Here is a 25,512-nt window from a genome sequence, read left to right as displayed (position 1 = left end):
CAAAATTAAATTTCTCTGAAGAAGAGAAATATACTTCAGGCAAAGAAATACATATGAGATATACTGTGGTAAGATGGTGAAGTATGATATTCCAGTCTTCATCACCTTTTTCACAAGAACAATAGGAGAACATAACTAGAAATGAAAAACCTCCAGTAATCTCAGGAGTTCATCACAGCAACACTATTATGTAAAAGATCAAAAATAACTTCTCCAGTACTAAGGAGAATAATTCCATTTTACCTGCATCTTTCTGTGCTCCAGCACATTACAGCGATCATCCACCAGAATCACACAGGATTCATCCCAGATATCCAAGGGTGATTCACATGCATAAATCAATAAATGTGACACATTATGTTAATGAAATGAAGGACAAGAACCACAGGAGCATTTTGATAGATTCAGGAAAAGCATTTGACATATTTCAAAGTCTTTCATGATGAACATTCAAAAACACATGACACAGAAGGAATTTTTCACAGAACACTAACGGCTATGGGTGACTACCCAATATTTAACATCACACTGAAAGTATTTCTCAAAAATTTGTGAAAAGTCAGGAATGCCCACTGTGCTACCCTTACTCAGCATAGAACTCAAGTCTGGACAGAACAATTAACCAACAACAACAAAAAAAAAATAAAACTAAAAGCCATAGAAACCAAAAAGAAAGAAGCAAAATATTATCTGTTATGGAAAACTTTAATCTGAAAACAATTAGAACTAATAAATGAATTCTAAATAAACAGGAAGGGCTGGGGAGATAGCTCAGTTGGTAGAGTGCTTGCCTTGCAAGCACGAGGCCCTGGGTTCGATCCCCAGTACCGCAAAAAATAAATAAATAAATAAATAAATAAACAGGATACACAAATGACATACAAAATTCAGCAGCATTTTTAGTAATAAATAGATAATCAGGAAAGTATTTCTTTTACAACAACATGAGAAAGAATGAAATATTTAGAAATAAATTTCAACAAGGAGGTGAAAAATCTGCATGCTGAAATATAAAAAAAATCAATGAAAGAATTTGTAGCAGACAGAATTACATGGAAAAATAATCCATGTTCACAGATTGGAAGAATTATTCTATGAAAAATACAAGGGTATCTATCAAAGAAATTTTCCAAGTCTTAAAATTTGCATAGAACCTCAGAAGATTTTGAACAACAAACAGTACCTTATGCAAGAAATCTGAGGCTTCAAACACTGTACAAAGCTGTAGTAAATGAAACATGACCATGCAGGCATAAACAGATACATACACCCATGGATCCCATGGAGAGTCCAGGAAATACACCTACTCACATACATTGACTATTTATTCACCAAAGGGCCAGGAATACACAGTGGGGGAAGGTAAGACTCTTCACTGAATAGCATTTGGGAAATTGTACATCAACATGCAAAAACCAAATGAAATTAGATTCATTTGTAACACTACACACAAAAATCAATTCCAAATAGATTCAAGACAAAGGGAAGCCCTGAAACCATAGAAGTACTGAAGGAAAACGTGGGGAAGATGTTTCCTAACCTTTTTCTAGCCATGCTTTGTGTACATTTCCCTTTTAATTGACTCCCAGGAGTCATACATATTTATGTAGCACCATTGCATGTTTGATACCTGTGAATTTTGTGTAATGTTCAAATCAAAGTAAAAATATCTATCTTTTCAAACGCTTATCATTTACTAATGATGAAAATATTCCATATTCTTTCTTCTAGCTGTTTTGAAATGAGCAGTACATTATCTGTCATTGTCCTTCTGCACAACATAATGCTAGGACTTATGTTTCCAATCTATATCTTTATAATGAATGAGGACTTTATAATGAAGGAAATGGCCACACAGAAAGACCATTAATAGTGACTGTTAAAAACAAATAAAAAATCCTCAAACTCATAGCAATAAAGAGAAGAATGGTGGTTTTTGGGAGTTGGGATGTGGGAGGAAGGTGAATTTTTTATTCCAAGGTTATAAAGAGATTTAGTTACAAGGTGAATAAGCACTGGGGACCTAAGGCACAACATTGTGACTGCAGTAAATAATAATGCGTCTCATACTGAAATTCCCTAACCTGTTTTCACACACACACATGAAAATGTTAACACTGAGAGAATGTATATATTAATTTGCTTGGCTGTGGTAATCAATTTGCACTGTCTACATAAATCAAATTATCACATTTTACACTCTAAATATATAAGCTTTTTATTTTTCAATCATACTTCAATAAAAGCATTAAGAAAACAAAAACAAAAATGAAAAACCTATTGGCTAAGAAGCAGCATAAGAGAGTAATATAGGGTCCACTGGCTGATAACACAATCCTTGTGGGTTTTGCACAAAGCTGCAGCCTATACTCTGTGACTTGCTGCAAGGTGAGGGAAATTGTTCTTCCATGCTATGCTGCATGGCCTGGTGCTGCCTCCATGGTAATCAATCTCTTGCTGTGTTAGTGATATCTGTGTTCTCAACCTATGAGTGTTAAGATAATCTGAGGTCACCATTAAAAATACATACTTCCAGTGCTTGTCATAGACTTACTTAACCAAAACATCTATGACACTACCCCTGCTAATGAACCAGAAGAATTCAGCTGGGTATTGGTGCAAAGGTGGATAAGCACTGGGGACCAATAAATTGTTCAAACTTCTGAAGTTGACAAAACAAAGATTCAAATTTGGGTCCTCTGTTTATTAGTCATGGTACACTGCAAATGAGTTTGTAACTTTCTGACTTCATTCCCTTAGCATGTAAAACAGGACAAATAAGTCCCCTAAATGCATTGCTGTGAGACCAACCATAACTGACAGCTATCATTGCCATCACATTTGTAGAAAATATTCAGAAATATGTACAGATTCTTGTGGCACAATAAAATATAATAAATATAATGAGAATAATCTGAATGACAGTCTGAATCAGTCAAACATGTAGATCGAATTCTGATCTTGTTTATGAAATATTTTCACTTTCTTTCCCATTTCCAGTTGTCAAAAATCTATGGCCCTGTGTTCACTCTGTATTTGGGTATGAAGCCCACTGTGGTGTTGCATGGATATGAAGCTGTGAAGGAAGCCCTGATTGATCATGGAGAAGTATTTTCTGGAAGAGGCAGTTTCCCAGTGCCTGATAGAGCTAGTAAAGGATTAGGTAAGTGTGTGTGCATGTGAAATGGGAGAGCAATGGTCATGGTGATGAGGAGAAAGGAAAAGAGAAAGCCAGGTTGAGCTTGACCATCTCTGTGGCTGCCATTTGTCAACTTCCTCTACCTCGCCTGGGATATTCCTCCTAGATTCTGCTCTCCCTCATTTAGGAGTTGCTTTCACTAATGGAAGCAGATGGAGAGAGATGAGGCGCTTCTCACTCATGACTCTGCGCAATTTTGGGATGGGGAAGAGGAGCATTGAGGACCGCATTCAAGAAGAAGCCCGCTGCCTTGTGGAGGAGTTGAGGAAAACCAAGTGTGAGTGACTCATCGTATCACTGTCCTTAACAGACTGCTCTCTTCTGTGTCTAACAGACACGTTTCAGCAACAGCCAGATGGTAATTATGGGTGCTGTCAGTCCTCATGTGGAGGAGGGATGATTTGAAGCAGAAAGTCAGAGTCTGTGGATCTGTGCTGCCTGTGCACAGGCATGAGTGGGCTGCATGGTGGGTGTAAAGGTCATGTAATCCTCCTCTGACCAGTGTTATTTCTGTTTTCAAATCATTGCATCTTGAAGAGAGAAGGCTTAGTGATCCATTCCCTTAAAGAGACAAAGAGCAGGGTATTCTCAGGGCACATTTGTGAGCTTCCCATTCCACATTTCACCATTGTCCATTGGACACAGTGGATCTGAAGCAAGTGAGGTGTGCTTGCTCCTAATTGGACTGTGGTTGTAGAGTCCCTTTTGCTGTCTCACATCTCTCATGATTTCTTCCAAGACCAGTGCCTAGTAACTATTTTTATCAATTGTTTTCCATTGATTTGAATATCTCCTGGAAAGTGTCACTAATCATGCTTACGGTAATCACTTACTTCTCAATGTCTTCTCTACTGACTCATGAAGTGTTATTCAATGTCTCTGATTTTCAGGTTGAAACCAGATTGCTCTATTTTTACATTTCTCTTCCAATTTAAGAAGAAAAGAAAGACTAACAATCAGACCTTACCAGTGAATGATATACATAAAGAATTTTGCAGGCTTCTCTAATTACCCTTCAACTCCCTACTTAAAATAAACCTTTGTTGTGAACACTCAGGATACTGGAACACTTAGAGAGCCTGATGGAAGAGTAGATGATTTGAATGCCTTTTCTGATCCATGCACTATAATTCCTTTGCATAATTTTTTATTCATTTTAAAATTATTTTATTGTAATTTTTGTTGACATTTAATCAGTTCATCTTAATGAGGATCTCTATGGTATTCCCACACATGTGTGCAGCAAATACTATTAAAATCCATCCTCTTCATCTCTCTACTTTCCTCACCACCACCACACATCCTTCCTCTATTCTACTCTCAGGTTCACATTCATTTTACCTTCCACACCAGAGAGAGACCATGCAATACTTCACTTTTGGATTCTGACCCCTTACTTACCATCAGTTCCCCCAGTTTTGTCTTCTTTGCAGTAAATGACAAGATTTCATTCTTCTTTATGAGTGAATACAAATATATTGTGTATTTATAACATATTGTCTTTATCCACTCATCTGTTGATAACCACATAGTGTCATAATTATCTTAAACATGCAGGAATGTATATGGTATCTTGATTTCATATCTTTCATCTGTGTACCAGAAGCAGGACACCTGGATCATATGGAAGATCTGTTTATGTTTGACGAAACAATATACTGTTTTCTATATGAATTTCCTAATGAACATTCCCACCAACCCTTATAAGGTGCCCTTTTTCTGCACACCTCTCCAATAATGTTATTTATCGTATGTAGTGGTTGTAATTAAGGTATCTAATTTTCGTTTCTGTGTTTTAACTATCATATAGTCATTCTAAGTGGGGCAAAATGATATCTCATGGTAGCTTTGATATGCCTTTCCCTGATGTCTAATGATATTAAGCATTTTAAAAATGTGTTTATTGGTCATTTCATTTCTTCTTTTGAGAAGTGCCTATTAAGATCATTTGGCCATTTATTATCATATTACTTGGGGTCTGTTGTTATGTTTTTCATTTCATATATATTGTTGATTTTAATCTTACATGAGATGAATAATTGACAAATATTATTTCCCTATCTTTAGGGTGTCTCTTCACTCTATTGACTATTGTGTAAGAGCTTTTCAGTTTGATGTAATATACTTGCCTACTTTTCTTTTAGGGTCCAATACAAAAATGTCAACATTTGTATCCATCTCCAGGTGTTTCCCCTTTGTTTTTTTCTTGTTCTTTTAGGGTTTCAAGTCTTATAGTAATGTCTCTGAGCCCTTGTGAGTTGAATTTTTGTATGAGGTGAGAGACATGGGTCAAGTTGCAATCATCTTCATGCTCCATTTATTGAAAAGGGACTCATTTCTCCACCATAACTTTTGGTAACTTTTATACGAATCAGTCAAGTGTAGATGCATGTCTTCCCTGTCCCAACCCCCGGAATCTTCTCTCTCTTTCTTTGTTTTATTTGCCTGTTTTTCCACCAGTTCCATGATATTTTGCTTACTCTGGCTCTGTAGTATGGCTTGAACTCAGGCATTGTCCTGCCTCCAGCTTTGTTTCTCTGCTCACAATTGTCTTGCCTTCTGTACTTCCATGTGAATTTTAGGATTTTTTTTTCTAGTTCTATGATAAATGTCTTTGGTGTTATCATGGGAATTCTATGGAGCCTGCAAATTGATTTGGAGAGTAGGATTCAAATGCTCCAGTTGATGAGCATGGGAGATTTTTCCATCTTTGTGTGTGTGTGTTTCTTCTTCAACTTCGTTCATCAGTTTTTTGAAATTTTAATTGTAGAGGTGTTTCACTTCCATGGTTAATTATTTTTATCAAGTAAACTTTAAGGCTATAGTTTTGAAGGATACTTGTTTCCAAATGAAATTTATTGATCGCCTAATTTTAATTTTCTTTTTATATTCCTAATTATCTACAGTTTTGATGACAAATATAATTCTGCACTGAAATTGTATTAACAGGGGCCTTTAAAGTGAACTTTTAAAATGTTTTCAAAAAACTAAGGAATACTGTGTGTTAGAATGGCTTTAAAATGCAGTGGATTTGAATGGAGTTCTATGAAAACCACTTTTACACTGTCTAGAAGGTAAAAGTCAATTTGACATTAACATAAAAGTGATAATAACTTTTAGCATGCTGAATATTTTTCATCTCAAGGGAAGTTCTCAATAGATATTGCTAAGAGGTTCTACAATTACCTTTCCCTGCTATCTCAAAGAGAAACACATTTTTATGTATATTTTAATGTTAACTTTTAATGTTTCCATTTCTTTAGCCTCACCCTGCGATCCCACCTTGATCTTGGGCTGTGCTCCCTGCAATGTGATCTGCTCCATTATCTTCCACAATCGTTTTGATTATAAAGATCAGCATTTTCTCAACCTTATACGGAAATCAAATCAAAGCCTGGAGATTCTGAGCTCCCCATGGGTTCAGGTGAGACAGAATCCTATCCCTTCTTCCTAAAAAAACACATATGATCTTTATTCCGACCAATATGTCCAAGCAGTGAAGTGAGTCTAGACACCAAAGTCTAGACCAGAATTGGGCATCATGAAGTGAGTATCAGGAAAATGTGACCGAGTTATTTACTTTATGCACAGGAAAACGAATGCCCTCATTAGAGATGACATGTAAACACTTTGGGTCTCTGGCCAATGCTTTTCCCTGCAACCCCCAGAGACTAATCTTTATAAAGTACTTTGGTGTTTGCATTTGCGCAAGGTCATGGCACTCAGTGGACATTCAGGACCCTGTTGGAAACTCATCACTGACAAGGTTGCACTCCAATCACCACTTAGAAATTTCACTTTACTTGGCAGAAATAGAGTTATCTGAAACTTGACTAGGTTTCCAACAGTATATATTGGAGAAAAGATAGCCTTCTTAACAAACAGTTAGGGGAAACTGGAAATGTATGTGTAGTAGAAGGAAATTGAACCCCTATCTCTCACGTGAACAAAACCAAACTGAACGTGGATCAAAGATCAGGCATTAAACTAGAGCCCTGTACTTACCAGAAGAAAATGGAGGCCTTTCTGTATCATGCTGGCTTATGAACTGACTTTCTCAATAAAACTCCAGAAGTGCAAGAAGTAAAATCAAGAAACAATAAATGGGATGATATCAAACTAACATCTTCACAGCAAAGGAAACCATCAAGAACATGAAGAAAGTGCTACAGAATGGAAGAAAATCTTTGCCACATGTACCTCAGACAGATTGTTAATCTCCAGGATATACAAGGAAGTCAAAAAACAAAATATCAAATAATTCAATCAATAAATGGTAAAAGGAACTAAACGGACACTTATCCAAAGAAGGAATATGAATGTTCAACAAATATATTAAAAAGTTCAACATCTCTAGCAATTAGAGAAATGCAAATCAAAACTACACTATGATTTAATCTCACTCCAGATAGAATGACAATATCCAGGAATACAAGTCACAGGAGATGTTGGGAAGGATATGGGGAAAAGGGTGCACTCATATGATGTTAGTGGGACTGCAAATTGTTACATTTACTGTGGAAAGCAGTATGGAGATACCTCAGAAAACTTGGAATGATACCACACTTTAACCAGTTATCCCACTGCTTGGTATATATAAAAAGGATTTGAAATTAGCATTCTACAGTGATGCAACAAGATCAATATTTATAGAAGTTCAATTCACAGTAACTAAACTATGGAGTAACCTAGGTGACCTTGAATAGATGAGGGGACAAAGAAAATGTGTTATATATCCAGTCATAAGGAAGAATGACTGTAGTGGCATTTGCCAGTAAATGAATAGATCTGAAGGCTTATCATACTAGGTAAAATAAATCAGTTTCACAAAACCAAAGATCAAATGTTTTCTCTGATACGCAAAAACTAATCCAAACTAAGGTGGGTCAGAAGAAAGAGAAAGAATAGAAACAAGATCAGTGGAGTAGATGTAGGGGAATGAAAGAAAGGGAGGAGGAGTGAAGGGATAGAAAAAATGGATTGAATCTGTCCTAACATCCCCGTGAACACATACAAATATGCTACAGTGACTCTCACCATCATGTACATACAGAAGTCACTAATCTAAAAAAGGATAAGTAAATAGCAGAAAGATCAGAAGAGTAGAGGGAAGGAATCAGTGGTGGGAGGAAGAGTGGAGGAGGAAAAGTACTGGGGACTGAATTAGGATAAACTTTATTTGTGCTTTCATAACAATGTCAAAATAAATTCTATTGTCATGTATAACTAAAAGGAACCAATAAAAGATAAGCCCTACAGAGGCACACACACACACACACACACACACACACACACACACACACACACACATTACCTTCGTTTCTAGTATTAAGGAGGGAAAAGGGAATACAGATGCTGCAAGGAAACTGAACTGGGCAGAGATTATTGATGTTTGTTTTAGTCACTGTTTGGACAGCTGTGACCAAAAGGCCTGAGAACAATTTAGAGGAAGAACAGTTTCTTGGAACTCACAATTTTAGAGCTCAGTCCATAGATGGCTGGACCCATTCTTTGGGTCCTGAGGTGAGCACGACTTAATAGCAGAAGGGCGTGGTGGGAAAAGCAACTCAGGACGTATGACTAGGAAGCACACAGACCCCACTCACCATGAACAAAACACATACACCAAAGACACACCCCAGGGAACCCCCTCCTCTAGCCACACCTACCCAGAGATAACCCGAAAATAATCACTATCTGTGGTCTACTGCTCTGATTTGGTTAAGGCTCTCCCAACTCAACCCTTTCACTTCTAAACCCTCTTGCGTTTTTTCACACATGAGCTCTTGGGACACAACTTTCATCTTAACCATAACAATGCTTCAGATGGCATCTGACCTGACAAGGTAGTAGGGCTAGGCTGATAAAATGATTGCATTTCAGTGTGTAGGTCCCTGAACAAACAGTTTTACCCTAAGCTTAGCTTAAAGTAAATTGACTCCTAACTACTCTTATGCAGTTACTTCTTCCATAGAATGTCCAATTGCATTTCATAGTATTTTCCAAACCTCCCCTAATATATGGTAGTTACATTATTTATGAGGCTGCTTCATAGAAGGAAAAGCATAGAACAGCATTGTGCTCTTTATTTTTAATTTAATAAAATTGTTATTAGTTCTTTTAGTATGCATAACAATAAGATTCATTTTGACAGAATTAGAAAAGCATGGAATATAATACATTCTAATTCAGACCCCATCACCTCCCTCTTCCCTCCCCTCTTCCCTCACCCTGTTCTCTGCCCTGTACCCAGTGAGCACAATTCTCTATTATCAAGCATTGTAGTCCTTTTCTGGTTACCCAAAGTCTCTTTTACTCTGTTCTCAACTTCAAAGCATCAATCATGGTAAATCATGGTAATCCATATTTATAGATTGTAGGGAAAAAGGGGTTTGAATAAAGGAAAAAATTTATATAGTCGTATTTTTATTTCTAAATATGATATAGAATATAGGAAAGGGTTCCCATTACTGATCCTATGATCATAGTTCTCGCTCTCTAATCTTTTCATAAGCATGGGAATTTTTAAATATGAAGAGTTCTCCATCAAAATTTTTAAACTTTGTTTTAAAGCTATAGTTTGTATGATGGACTAGGAATAATATACACGTTTTTCTTATCTGTTTCTAGCTAAAATAGATTTTTATTTTGTAGGTCTGCAACAATTTTCCTATTCTCATTGATTACTTCCCAGGGAGTCATAAAACATTTTTTAAAAATACGGCTGAATTGAAACAGTACTTTTTGGAGAAAATAAAAGAACACCAAGAATCCCTGGATATGAACAATCCTCGGGACCTCATCGACTGCTTCCTGATCAAAATGGAAGAGGTAGAATGTGAACCAAAACTCTGTGATCTGATTGCTTCTATATTTTGTGCTTCATTGATTCATTCTATGGTTACTAGGGCTAGACACATGGTCAGGAAAGACATCCTGACAAACACTTGAAGCATATCTTGTCTTTAAAGATTTACATGAATTATCATTGAAGAATTAAAATTGAATCCTTAAATATCTAGAATACATGAACACTGTTCTATAGACATTAATAATCTACCAGAAGAAAGGCAAAATTGACACCGGAGGTAAAAAGGAAATATTCATAAACAAGTTACCAAATATAAAATTGGAGCCAGGAAATGCAAATAGAAATGATTGTACTCATTGTATGGGAGAAAGGGAAAGTACCCAATGCAAGCCTGTGTAATGGCTTCTCTGTGATCAAGATCAAGTGACCAAGGCATACACAGGGGATTTTGTAGGAACGAGCCCTGTTTCCCATTCTAGCACCAACAAGATACAACAGGACTGTAGAATCTGTCCTCACAGTTTCCTGCAGTGGGTGCTGCTCTATGGGGAAGAGTAGCTGGTATGTGAGACACCTAGATTTTTCAGAACTTTTCTCTATCAAATATTTCCCTGGATACTATCATTTTCAACTAGATCCCACAGTTCCAAAAGAGGTGCTTCAGACAGTTAGTTGTTTCTCTGGAAGGACTGACACCTGGAACTTCGTACTTCGTACTTCACCATCTTTGGGTCATTATTCCTGTACTGTACATTTTAAAATGGTTTTTATTGATCCATTATAATTATTATAAGATTGGGATTTATTGTTCTATCTTCATACATGCACATAGTACAAATTTGTCAGTTTCTTTCCCACATACTTCTTTTTTCATTCCTTTTCTCCCTTCCTCATTCCCTTTCTCTACTGTTCTAGTCTTCTTTCGCATTTTGATGAGGTCCCTTTACCTTTTCTTTTCTGTCTAGCTGCCAGATAGGAGAGAAAACACGGGACCCTTGACTTTCTGAGTCTGACTTATCTCACTTAGCATTATGTTCCTCAGTTCCATCTGTTTCCTTGGAGATGACATTTCATTCTTTTAGACTGAGTAAAACTTCATTGTGTGTACATACCACATTATGTTTACCCATCCATCCCTTGAAGGATACCTATGTGGGTTTCATAACTTGGCTGTTGTGAACTGTACTGCTATAAATGGGCATGCATGTCTTGCTAGAGTATGTGACTGATTCTTTTTGATAAATATCAAGGAGTTGGATAGCTTGGTCATTTTTTGTTCCCATTTTACCCTTTTGGAGAAATTCCATAGTAATTTTCATAGTGATTTTTTACAATCCTAGCACCAAGTATATGAAAGTATTTTTTCCCTCCACATCATATCCCTATTTATTATTGTTTGTGTTCCTGATGACTGAAATTCTACTTGGAGTGAAATGAAATCTCAGTGCATTTCAATTTGAATTTCCCTAATTGTTAAAAATGCTGTATATTTTTTCACATACTTCTTCAACATTTGTATTTTTTCTTTTGAGAAGTGTGTGTTAATTTATTTGTACACTTATTAGTTTGGTTATTGGTGTTTTTTGGTGTTAAATTTTTTAAGGTTTATACACATTTTTGATGCTAATCTTCTTCAGAAAGAGTAGCTGGCAAAGATTTTTCTCTCCCATTCTGTAGGTTTTCTCTTCACATTCTTTCTTATTACCTTTGTTGTACAGAAATTTTGTAATTTGATGCCATCGCATTTATTAATATTTTTATTTTCTTTATTGCATTTTAGGAGTCTTATTGTAGAAGTCAATGCCTAAACCTCTCAGTTAGATTGTTGCCCTTCTGTTTTGTTTCAGCTATTGCAGTGTTTCTGGTCTAATTTCTAGGTCTTTCACACACTTTGAGTTCACCTATGGACTGGATGAAGGAGAGGAATCTACTTTCATTCATTTACACATGGATATCTAATTTTCTCAGCACCACTTCTTAAAATAAAGCTGTCTTTTCTCTAATGTATGTTTGGCTCCTTTGTCAAGGATCAGATCAGTTTATCCACGTGGGTTTCTCTTGATGATTTGTTTTCCATTCGTCTACATGACAGAGCAATGTAGTTTCTGTTGCCAGAGCACTATAGCAAAATTTGATCTTAGGCATTCTGATGTCTCTAGCATTGTTCTTATTAATCCATATTTCTTAAGCTATTCTAGGTCTTTTATTTTCCTTACTGAATTTTAGGACCTTTTCTACCAGTTCCATGAAGAATGGCATTGTTATCTTGTTGGAATTTCACTGAATCTATAGATTGCTGTGGTAATATGGTCATTTTGATAAAGTGAATTCTGACTATTTAAGATTATGGGAAGTCTTCCCTTCTTCTATGGTCTTCTTTGTTTTCTTTCCTCAATGTTCTGTAATTTTAATCATAGAGATTTTCCTCCTCTTTAGTTAGATTCATTCTTAGGATATTGGGATTTGGGTTTCCTTGTTTGTTTCTAGGTTATTGTGAATGGAATTTTTTTCTGATTTGTTTTTCAATGGATTTATTTTTGTTCAGGTGAATTTTTTTTGGGTCTTCCAAATACAGAATCATATCATTTTCAAACAGTGATAATTGGATTTCTTTCTTTCTATTTATATCACATTAATTTCTCTGTCTTGCCTAATTGCCTTGTCTACAATATCAAATACTTTGTTAAGTAGAATTAGTGACAATGGACATCCTTGTCTTTTTCCTGAATGTAGGGAAAAATATTGTCTATCATTTAACATTTGCTATATGTTGGATTTGAGTTTGTTATATACAGCCCTCATGATATTTAGAGAAGTTCTTTATACCCTTATTTCTTTGGCATTTTTAACATGAATAGGTGCTATATTTTGCCACAGTGTTTTTCTGCACTATTGATATTATCATGTGATTATTATTCCTTAATCAAATTTATGTAATGAGTTATGTCGATTGATTTGTAAATGTTGAACCATTCTTGCATCTCTGGAATGAAACACACTTGGTCATCAAGTACAATTTTGTTATTGTTCTTTTGAGATGTACAATCTTATTGTGGATTCAAACATGATTTGTTAAAATTTTATTAAGAATTTTGGCATTTATGTTCATCAGGGTTACTGAATCCTAGTTTTCATTCAGTGGTGTGTCCTTATCTGTTTGGGGGATTATGGTGGCATGGGTTTTATAAAATGAATTGGGAGTTATGCCCCTCCCTCCACACTTTTTATTTCATGTAATAGTGTGAGAAAGAGCTGCACTAATTCTTCTTTAAATGTCTGGCTGAGTTCAGCAGAGATCCCATCTAGTCTTGGGTTTTTGTTTTCTGGAAGGCTTTATGTTACTGCTTCAATCTCATTGTATACAATTGCTATGATTAAGTTTTTTATATCCTGTTGTTTCAAATTTTGTAGTTCATATCTGGGTATAAATTTATCCCTTTCTTCTGGATTTTCTAATTTATTGGAGTATGATATTTCAGTGTAGTCCTTAATAATCCTCTGGATTTCAGAGATTTCTCTGGCATTGCTTATTTTTCATTTCTAATTTTACTATTTCCTGTCTTCTCTGTTTCGCTTAGTTTGGCTAACGTTTATCAGTCTTGTTACTCTTTTCAAAGTATCAAGTGTTTGTTTCAGAGTTTGTTTATAGTTTTTTAATTTCTTATTAACTTCATATTACATCTTCATTATTTTCCTCTTTATTCAGCATTTGGATTGTGTTTTAATTTTCTAAAGACTGGAGATTCATTATTAGTTTATTTGGGATCTTTCTGATTTTTTAATGTATTAATTCATTATAAACTCTTGTCTTAGAATTGCTTTCCTAGTGTTTCTGAGTTGCTTGTATTTTGCATCCCTATTATATTTTGTGTCTAGGAATTTTACATTAGTCCCATCATTCTCTCAATGATTAATTCATCATTTAAGATTGTATTATTGAATCTCCATGCCCATATGTAATTTCTATGGTTTGTTTCTTGCTAATTTCATTCCATGATAGCATGATAGTTTAGATGGAAGAGATTACATGAATTTAAAAAGAATATTGGCTAAGACTTCCTACTGTGTTTCCTATAATATGAACAATTGGAGATAGCTCCATGAGCAGCTAAGAAAAAGTTGAAATTAGCTGTTGTTTAATGAAATATTTTATGACTCTCTGTTAGTCCATTTAATTCATAATATTTTTAGGTCATAAGGGTCTTTAGTGATTTTATGTGTGAATGACCTATCTCATGGGGAGAGAGGTGTGTTGAAATTACCCAATATTGTTGTATTGTGCCCTGTTTGGATCTTCAAGTTGAGTAGTACCTGCTTTAGGTACACTGATGTTTGAAGTATAAACACTATCCTCACCTTTTCAGTGAATTGTTTTCTACCAGTATGACTTGAATGTTTTTTTTTCTCCATTTTCATGGAATATTTTTCCGCCTTTCACTTTTAGACTGCACATGTCTTTGCCTTTAAGAAGAGTCTCTTGAAACAGTGCATAGTTGGGTCCTATTTTTAAATCCAATCTGTCATTCTATGTTTATTAATGTGAGAGTTTATACTATTTACACTCATCTTTGTTAGTCAGCTTTTCTGTTTGTGGGATCAAAAAACCTGACAAAAATAAGATAGAAGAGTAAATGCTTAGTTTGACTCATGATTTCAGATGGCAATTCATGGTTGGATGGTTCAATTGCTCTGGGCCCAAGATAAGCCAGAACATCTTGGCAGAAGAGCATAGTGGAGGAAACCAGCTCAGGGCATGACAAGCAGAAGGCAAGAGACCTCTGCTCACCAAGGACAAAATATAAATCCCAATGGCACACTCCCAGTGACCTCCTCCCTTCAGTCTTACCTTACCTGCCCACAGTTCCTGCCCAGTTAACCCACATTAGTGATTAATGAACTGATTGTTTTATACCTCTCACTTTTAATCATTCCATCTTTGGAAATTTTTTCATTGTCTCATATATGATCTTTTGGGGAATCCCTCAACTCTAAATTATAACATTCCATGAGTGGTCCCCCAAATCATTATGAATTCTTTTAGTTTCTTTTCATTTTGAACGTCTTACTATTTCTCTTCAATTCTGAAGGCTAGTTTTGCCTGATATGGTTATTCTGATTGGCAATTATATTCTGTCAAGCTTTAGAAGACACAATTTCAATTTCTCTTCTCTTTTTCATTCTCAGCTAAGAAATCAGGAGTAATTCTGCCTAGAATACCTCTCAGTGTGACATAATATTAAGTTTTAGCCTTTTAAAATTCTTCTTTTTTGTATGACAGGTGTTTAAATGTGCTGTGTGCTGGAGAGGTTCTTCTTTGATCTTGTTTGTTTGGGGTTCTGAATGTGTTCTATCCAGAGCCCCTCTCAGTCCATAGATGTGGAAATTTCTCTGAAATATCTCACTGAAAAGGTTATTCATTCCTTTAAATTTAATCTCAGTTCTCTCTTTAATCCCAATGATTCTTAAGATTGGTCTCATAGACTTGTCCCAGATTTCTTTAACTTGTGATCATGATTTCTTATTTCTTTTATTTTTTGCTGTCTGAGTTTTAAAGTTCATACACCTTATCTTGAATCCCTGAAATTCTGTCTTCTATGTGGTCTAATTTATTGGAGAGAGGTTTAACTGAATAATAGATTTCTTTACTTTTTCTTTCAGGATTTCTGTATATTCTTTTTGCAAAATCTCTATCTGTACTTTGAAATGCTCTTTCATTTCTTCCATTTTCTCTCCCCTTTCTTTACTTATATCTTCATTTAGTTCATTGATCATTTTCACCATTAAAGTTCTTAATTTTTTGACACTTCATCTGCATCTAAATGGGTGGATTCAGACATTGGTAGGTTATATGTATTTTGTAGATGTCCATTTGACTTGTTTACTCATGTTATCTTGGGTCCTATTTTGTGGGTCTCTTGAGATGGATTCCTCTTCCTCTTTTAAGTGAGGTACTTTGTACATAGGTACATCTCAAAAATGTGCCTCAGACTTAGCTTTAACACATCCAATTAGCCTGTTAAAATTTTTAATTCAATCATTGCTACCACTTTGAAAGGAGAGAGTAGCCACTCATGCAATGGTAATTCAAGAGCAAATCCTATAACAACCTAATATTCACAGAAGTTATTATTACTGACTACTTCAACTCTATTCACCAAAGACTATGGATTTGCAATAGGCAGGGAAAATTAAGATTTAATAGTACATTAAATTTCATTGAAAAAGGGATAAAAGGTGCAAATAACAAATAAGGAAGCAGAATATATAAGGAAAAAAGGAAGAGTGCTGCAGGAAATGGAGATACAAGTTAAAATGATTTATATATAAAGGATGAAAGACAAGGGAAGGAAATGCACATGAAAGAGAAGAAAAGGTGTATTAAGAGATGATCCAATTAATTGACAAAATACATAAAATTAGAGATATTCTGACAAAATGCAAAATTTGTGCAGACAGTAGGAAACAGTTTTTATCAAGTAGTTGATGCAATATCTGTTCTATTAAAAAATAATTTTTCTTTCTCAGATTTTTGAAATAGAGACCTTTCCCTCCAATGTTTTTATTCCAAAATATTCTGAGATGAAGATCATCTTGCCAATTCTATTTTAACACCCCCTCTGTGTCCAGACTGAGTCACAGCTTGGGCCCTCACCAACGCAGTGAATAGTGCATCATAAGTGGCTATTGGTATTGTGTATTAGAAAGCCAGTGTACCAATACCCAGTATTATATGCAAGTGATGAAAGGGTGAAAAAATACTGCAGTTTGAAAGAAAAGGGTAAACTTCAGGAATTTCTAGTTTGACACTTAAGAAGTTCAAACAGATTTTTTTAGACTTCCTGGTTTTCCTACTTAAACTCTCCCCACTGTGGCAGGCTGGGAATTTCTAATTCTAGCTTAACTTGCTGTTGCTGAGCTATGTGTAAAGTATGTGTGTGTACATACACACACACATGTACACAGGTATGAACACACTACCTTGAGTCCTGTACATACATAAACATTGTAGTATGGTTCATACATGAACATAGCATAATTTGGTAGACTTTGTGCACCAGGAATTCACGATGTCCTGTCCTTTTGTCTCTCTCTGGATCCTCTTACTCTATCATTTTCCCCTTCTACTTCTTTTATCTCTCGATACTCTACATATAAGCAAACATTGATCTTCTGTCTTTATGAGTAAGGATATTTTGTGGCATGATGTCCTCCCTATTCATCCATTAACTAACAAGTGACACAATTTCATTCTTCTTTATGGTAGAATGAAACTTTATTGTGTATATTTATCAATATTCATTTTCAATTTGTCTATTGAAGACATCTAAGTTGATTCCATAACTTGGTAATCGTGAATTGTACTGCTATAAATGTGGGTATGCTTATATCACTACAGCACACTTATTTTAGTTCTTTTGGGTAAACACCTAAGAGTGGAAGAGCTTGGTTATGTGCTGGTTCCATACCTGGATTTTTCAGATCTCTATATTGCTTTCCATAGTGGTTGTACCAATTTTCAGTCCCACCAAGAATGTATGAGTGTAGTTTTTCACTGATATCTTCCAAAGCAATTATTGTTCTTTGTATTCTTGATGGTTGTCTTTCTAACTGGAGTGTAATAATATTTCAATATAACTTTGATTTGCATTTCTCCATCACCAGGGATGCTGAGCATTTATATTATTATATTTGTGGGCCATTTAAATTTCTCCTTTTGAGAAATGTCTGTTTAGTTTATTTGCCCAATTCTTGATTGTGTTATCTGTCTGTTTGGTGTTAAGGATACTTTTAGTTCTTTATACATTTTGGATATTAATCCCCTGTCATAAGAGCACTTGGAATAGATAGTCTCCAGATTTCTAGGCTTTTCATGCTTTTTTGTTTGTTTGTTTCTTTGTTTGTTTTTGCTGTGAAGAATCTTTTGAATTTGAAGCCATCCCATTCATTGATTCTTGGTTTTGTTACTTGAGCTTTAGATATCTTGTTCAGGAAGTTGGTAACTGTACAAATATATTAGAATCCTGACCTGATGTTTTATTCTAGCTTTTGTAGAGTTTCTGATCTACTGCCTCTCTCATTAATTCACTTTAAGTTTACTTTTGTCGAAGGTAAGTGACAGTAATTGAGTTTTAATCTTCTACATGTCAATATTCAGTTTTCTAGCATCCTTGGTTAAAAATACTATCTTTTCTCCAACATGTTTTTGGCAGTTCTGTCAAGTACCAGATGACTTTATCTATGTGGATTTGTCTCTATATTGTTGGATTTGATCCCTTTTTTTGCCATACTATGATATTTTTGTTACTAATACTCTGCAGTGTAATTTGTAGTATGTATTGTGTTGCTTCCAGAATTATTCTTATTGCTCATTATTTCCTTGGATGTTCAGAGTCTTGCTAACTTTAGGACTGATGTTCCTAGTTCTGTGAAGAATACCATTTGTTTCTTGATCAAGATTGCATTAAACCTAAATCTCATTTTTATATAATATCACCAGTTAAATAATGTAAATTCTGCCTGTCCAAAAATATGGATAGTTTTCCATCTTCTATGGTTCTCTTCAATTACTTTCTTTAGCATTCTATGATTTTCAGTGTAGAGATCTGCACTTCTTTGGTTAGATTTATTCCTAAACCAATTTGAGTTTTTGAGGTCCTTTTGAATGGAATGTTTTTCCTGAATTCTTTCTCAGAAGATTTATTATTAGAGTACAAGAAAACCATTGATTTTTGCATGTTGATCTTGTGTTCTGCTATGTTCATGATTTTTTAAAATCAGTTCTATACATCTTGTCATTATTTTTTGGTGTTGTTGTTGTTTTATTTTGTGTAATTTTTGCATGGGACATACTTCTAAGTATTAGATCATGGCATCTGAGATTGTTTCCTGCTCAGTTGTGACTGTGTTAAATAATGATGTCTGCTTTCCTTAAACTTGGGGAGAGAGATTCATTTGTCTCTTGGAGGGGAGCTTCCCCTTACCCACTGAGCCACCACTCACTAATGCTGCACCTGTCTGTTGCTTTTATTCGTTCTCTTTTGCTGGATAACATAACATTTTTTATATTCACCTGTCTGCTAGCTCTATGAAAATTTCCCACAGTCTTCTTGCCTGAGATTTTCTGTGTAGAACTGATGTTTTCATTGATAACTAAGGGAACTACTACAATATTGTGGGTTCCTCTGCTCTTCTATTTTACTTATTTTCAGTAGTTTGATCTTCACTATACTGAATGTTTTACTCCATGCCATGGAATATGCTCCTATTTAGGTCTTCTTGGAAATTTTGAATGACAATCTCAAAAACTAGGTAAAGTCAATGTTACCTTGTCCAGAAAATATGCCTATTAAGATAGCTGACTCTCTAAATGTTGATTATATATTATTGAACATCCTATAGCCCACCTGGATATTATATAAGCTGCAGAAAGTGAATCATGCCTATGGCATAGTTATAAAATTTCATATTTTATACCTAATTCAAGTTTTAGAGTTATTCTAGGTTTTCAACATTCTGTTAGTTGATATTTTTTTATTAAAACAATTTTTTTATTTTTACAGACAATATTTAAAATTCATCTTTGTTGATGTCATGTCTGTGTCAATTCATACATTCAATCCTAAATCAAAATTAGTTTTTCTTATCAAGTACTACTATATCTCATTTTGCAATGTATGAGAGCTCTATTGAGCCTGCCCCTTATCCTCAGAATGTGCATCATCCCTATGCACTCCTTAATTCTAAATGAATGGTTAATACCTAAACTCTGTATCCAATTTGTTCTGTCTTGTTCAATTTGTATCTTAAGAACAGGGTAAATTTCAGTAATTCACTCCTGTAAGTTTTTCCTAAGCCAAGATAGCTGTCACCTCACATCTGGAGTACATTCTGTCTTTGTAATCCGTTCCCTTTTTGGTTGTTTATACTGTGCTGCCACATTAGCTTTTGCACATTTTCCAATTCTTAATGAATGTATGGGAACTCCTGAGCCCAAGTGAATTATCAGAAGAAATGTGCATATTCTTGATTTGTTATTTTATCTTCCATGATATAGCCCTAATTTACCAATTTACCTCTTGCTATCAGTCATGATCATTTTTATGTACAAGTTAGAGAATACTCTTTGTCAGTGCTTAAGATAGTGGATTTATTGATCTTACATATAAGGAAGTTTTGTGTTGGGCCACACTAGGGTTAGTACAATAGTCCAGAGACATTGGAGACTCAAGTGTCTTCCATTTTCCTTCACCATATGTTACAGCTGCAATTAAACTGTCCTGCTCAAAACTCATAATTAAAGTTGGTTCACAATGTAACAGTGTTGACAGGTGCTGGGACAAAAGAAACATCTATTCTTTATAAATCACCCATTTACTGGTAGTCTGTTGTAGCAACAGAAAATGAACTAAAACATTGAACTTAATATACTAGTTTTTATCTTCATGCTTAAATCTTGCAATCTCAAAAATATTCTTGTCATAATAATTTATGTGTATTATGTATATTACATATTTACCTAGAAAGAAGGAAAGAGAATGGCACCAACAGTCTTCTGTTTGTGTTTTATTAATTAGAAATACTTTGCATGTCATTCCTATTTGCATAAAGGATGGGGAACAAATCTTTCGGCAACAAGGGGTAAGAGGGTAAGAAATGAAAATTTGATCAATTAATTTCTAGTTTAGCATCCCATGCAGACTCATATTATAAAATTGTACTCTTTTGTTTCTATTTTCTATTCTTTATAACCACCTGCTTTCTTTTAAAATTACTATAATTAAATGCTTAATTAATTATGAAATAAGTGCATTGAATTATTCCTAGGAAAAGGACAATCCACAGACTGAATTTACCCCTGAAGCCTTAGTAAACCTTGTGAATGATCTATTTGGAGCTGGGACAGATACAACAAGCACCACTCTGATATATGGTCTCCTTCACCTGTTGAAGAACCCAGAGGTCACAGGTATGACTGCAGATGGTCAGCAGGGCTCATTTCACAACAGAAATATGGGAAGACACTGCTAGTGCCCTCATTTATTTCTCTGAAAGAAGTGTCCATATTGATATTTCTGTGCTGCCAGTTATATTTGTCCAAATTTAGTGAAGGAATATAAAAAAGAAAACATGGCACAGTAGGGGACAGTGACAGAGAAGCGAAGGACAGCATGGGCAGTAGCAAAGCAGTGGAGCTCTGTTCATGTCTGGATTCCACTGGGAAGTGATCTGCAGCATGCAATAGCCAGCATGGGTTGGCCTAAGACTGCATATTGGTCTTTCCAAGGAAAATCCACTTGGAATATTAGGTGTGTTCTTGTAAGATTTCTGTGGAAATCTTTTCTAATTCTGAAAATATGCTCTAGTGCTAGACAGGGAGAATAAAAATTCTTTATGTGCATGTAAATAGAAATTTTAGAAATATAATGAGGTTGCAGTTGTATTATTAGTGTCTGAAAAGTCTTGTAAAAGGTTAGAAAAATAACCTTTTTTTAAGTGTTGCTACTTAGAAGATATGCGTATAGGAATTTTATTATTTCAGAAGTTTATTTTTATTAATTTTATTTTTCACCACCAACTCTATTTATAAATGGACCTTCAAAGAGTGCCAGTAATGCATAGCAGAATAGAAGCAAAACACCATCTTTTCCTGTTTCAGAACTACATCAAAACTATTATATGGGAATTACAAGTGAGAATTAGTCCTATTAAGGTGGAAGAAGAGGAGTAAAGGACACAGCATACAAAATTCAAAAATTTCTGAAACACAGAGGCAAAAAGAAGGAGCAGAACTCTGCAGAGAGGATCAAGCTGTAGCCGATATGTCAGATGAAGTTTTATTTGTGTGGAAAAGCCAGTTTAAGTACGACCAATTATCCATGAAGTTCAAGATTGGAAGCACCACATGTCAATCAAGTTAGGGGAAAATTGAGGCATTATATAGGAGCCCCTCTATGCTCAGGAAGAGGACAATCCACAGACTGAATTTACCCCTGAAGCCTTAGTAAACCATGTGAATGACCTGTTACAACTCCTTTGAGCAATTAAGTGTTTTCCTCTCATAGGAAGAGAGGTTTAAACTCTAGAGGAACTGAAGCTAAGAGGTTGTGCAATCAATTTTAGAACATCAAAGTAAAAAAAAAAAAAAAGTAAAGTTAAAAGTCACAAACTTTCAGAAATAGATTCTGCCTTGTATAAGAAATTATGAATCAGAAGGACATCAGAGTTCTAAAGAGCAACTGTTGTTTTGTGGTAATGAAAACTGTAAGAGCCAGTTGTGGTGGCACAGGCTTATAATCCCAGCTATTGGGAGGTTGAAGCAGGAAGTTTAGGCAAATTCAAGGCTAGCCAGGACAAACTGTCTGAAAATACAACAAAAGGACTGTGGTGGTGGCTCAGAGGTAGAGGACCTCTGGGTCAATCCCCAGGAAAAACAAAAGAAAACAAAATAAATAAACAAACCCCCCACCCAAACCAACCAGCCAACCAACCAACAAACCCAAAAGAATCCCCCCAAAAAAGTCATAAAAATGAAAGGGAACATGATTTTAAATCTATGTTTGCTACAAAATTTATTTCCCTATTTCCTTTCACAAGAAGATATTAGAGCATATGCTCCATCCAAATATTTAAAATCAAGGCAGAAGCAGTCACAGATTCCACGAATGAGGGAACCTTAGGTATAAAGATGGGAGTTGAAGGGAGTCTTCTGGACAACAGGCCTAGGAAACAACCAATTGTTCATATTAAGTAGACAAAGCACATGTGATAGAAGATCAGGAAAAAGAGTCTGAAGTTTAAACATTAAGAATATTATTACTATGATTTGGAAAGAGTAACATGACAATTTGGATACAACATAAAATAAGAATCTAGAAATTTAGGAGTTGGTATAAGGTGTTGAAAAATAAGTGAAACATATGCAATTAACAAACATACACAGTTACCTTACCAGTGAACACTGTTTTGGAGGTTATAATTGTGTAAATAAAATATATTAATATAATGAAAAATTGTGATCAAAATAAATAGGAGTACAGAGGGAAAGTATGCGAGGGGTGTGGGCATGCATATTTATTCATGATATGTATTTTGCAAGGAGTAGAGATGGATCTTAACCTTTCTTTCCAGTATGTCATTAGAAATTTTCGAAAATTGGAAAAATCAAGAATCCAAGATAGAATATAATTTAGAAATATAAACATTTTAGAAGATACTACTTGAATGATTATAGAAGTCTACTTTTGAAGAATGAGAGATTGAAAAGGGTTCCACTGAAAACCACACACAGACTTATATACATAAACAAAAGCACACACATGTATACATACAAATAGATTCATGAGTAGAATTTAATTTTATGATTGTTTTTTATTTTGGCATAAAATTAATGTTTATACCTGTTTTGCTTTCAGCAATGATAATAATTAATTACTTATGAGATAAGCTCATATTTTGAAACATTTTATCATTTATATTTATATTTGATATAAGCTAGAATGTTAAGCTTATATAAATTTGTAGATATGTTTTAATACCTCATGTGTAGGAGTGTCATAAATGTATATGAATCATACATTTATGTATATTCATGTATGTATTTTTGTATGTGTATCAGTATTTGTTGATGGATCTTGATAAATAGATATAAATAGATGCATATAGTATCAGAGTGATCTTTTTAATTCCCAGAAGTACTTGTTGCATATAAGTCATATTTCTAATACCATTTGGATACACCCATGTTGCTTTACATTAACTTGAATTATTTTAAGAAATATACTATTTGTCTCTTTTCCATTAGTTCTTATTTTTATCTTATCAGAAAAAGTCCAGGAAGAGATTCATAGTGTGATTGGCAGACACCGCAGCCCCTGCATGCAGGACAAGAGCAGTATGCCTTATACAGAAGCTGTTGTGCATGAGATTCAGAGATACATTGACCTTGTACCAACCGGTCTGCCCCATGCAGTGAACTGTGACACTAAATTCAGAAACTACTTCATACCTAAGGTAAGATTGTTCTTCTCACATTGAAGTCCACAAATTAGCATTATGGTCCCAATCCTCTGCCAACTCAAGGGAGAGAAGTACAAAGCTCATCCAATGAAGCACCTTGATGGTCTCAGTGCTGGACAGACTAGGTCATGAATTTCCATAACTGTTCCTGATATCCAGCAGTGTGAATTTTGCATGTTTGTTCTGCTTCTTCAAGATTGTTTTTTTCTACACTCAACTCTTTCTATTTCCAAGGTGAGTTTTGGAATCATTTTGTTAATTTCCAAAACCACTCTCCTGGGATATTTTTCAGCATAATATTAAATCTATAGATCAGCTTGGAAAGAATTGACATCTTAACATGTTGAATATTTCAGTTAATCAATATTGTATATGTTTTCATTTTTTTTGTTTTCTTTATTTTTTCCAACAATGTTTTGTTTTCCATGGAATGATTTCACGCATTTTGAAGATCTTAAAAATTTTTTATTTTGTATTATTATATATTTTTTGTGGTGCTAGGAATTGAACCCAGGGCCTCCTGCATGCATGGCAAGCACTCCACCAACTGAGCTATATCCACAGCCCCAATCGATTTTAATTAGTTAATTAATGTTTGAAAGCTAATATAAATTTTACTGCTTGAATAATATCTTTTCCAATGTGATGTTCCAGGTATTTGGGCATATTGCTAGTTTTATTTTAATGACTTTATATCTATAATTCTTAGTAACTCTTCAAATCATTGCTAATAATTTGTGTTTAGATCCATTTGGAACTTCTTATGTACCTTACCCTGCTATCTTGTTAGTATTTGTTTTATTTATTATTTTCCATTCCTAGTGACCTTAATTTCTGTTTCTTACATTATTGCACTGGCTGGGATTGCCAGAAGAGTGTTGAACAGAAGTGGTGTGTTAAGCAAGCTTTTAATTGTGTTTTAATCCTAGAGGGAGGTGAAGGTTTAGCATCATACTATTGAGTGTGATGTTTTATGTACATTTTTGCAGATATTCTTGACCAGATTAGAGAAGTTTTCCTTTTCATATTTGTGTTTGATATTTTCTTATACTATATCATTTTTTAAGAGTAACATAGTGTTTTATCAAATAGATTCTCTGCATCCATTGATCACGTGTTAATGGTCATGTATTCTGTTCTCTTCTCCACTAAATATGCATATTGTAAATAAAGACACACAGCAGTAATTGTTCTTCTATATTTTGATATAGACTTTTCTTCTTCCCATATTTGTATCAGTGCATTATTGTTGTGATGGGAGTTGTTGTCACATATATATGCATGCACACAATATAAGAATATAATTCGGCCAATATCACTCCCCAGGGTTTTTATAATATTTTGACAGATTCTACAGATTCTTCATCAACTTTTCCTCTTGATTTTTCTTTGTCATATTTCTGTCAAATAATGCTGACCTCATAAAATAAGGGAGACTGTATTTCCTTCCTTGAGACTACTTTTATTATCTTTCTGTCCTCCCACT

General features: G+C 34.7%; 1 protein-coding gene across 1 annotated transcript in view; it reads left to right on the top strand.

Moving 5' to 3' along the window:
- The window catches only part of LOC306660060 (cytochrome P450 2C18-like), a 39,182-nt gene that overhangs the window by 3,973 nt on the left and 9,697 nt on the right, over positions 1-25,512 (top strand). Inside the window, exons 2-7 of the mRNA XM_079138135.1 lie at positions 3,001-3,163; positions 3,327-3,476; positions 6,463-6,623; positions 9,854-10,030; positions 20,835-20,976; positions 23,833-24,020. Of these exons, the coding sequence (XP_078994261.1) occupies positions 3,001-3,163; positions 3,327-3,476; positions 6,463-6,623; positions 9,854-10,030; positions 20,835-20,976; positions 23,833-24,020 (981 nt within the window). The remainder of the gene's footprint in view (positions 1-3,000; positions 3,164-3,326; positions 3,477-6,462; positions 6,624-9,853; positions 10,031-20,834; positions 20,977-23,832; positions 24,021-25,512) is intronic.

The sequence above is a fragment of the Sciurus vulgaris genome, assembly GCF_902686455.1.
Source record: "Sciurus vulgaris genome assembly, chromosome: 4".
NCBI classification, from domain to species: Eukaryota; Metazoa; Chordata; class Mammalia; order Rodentia; family Sciuridae; genus Sciurus; species Sciurus vulgaris.
This window is presented reverse-complemented; position numbering and strand designations above follow the sequence as displayed.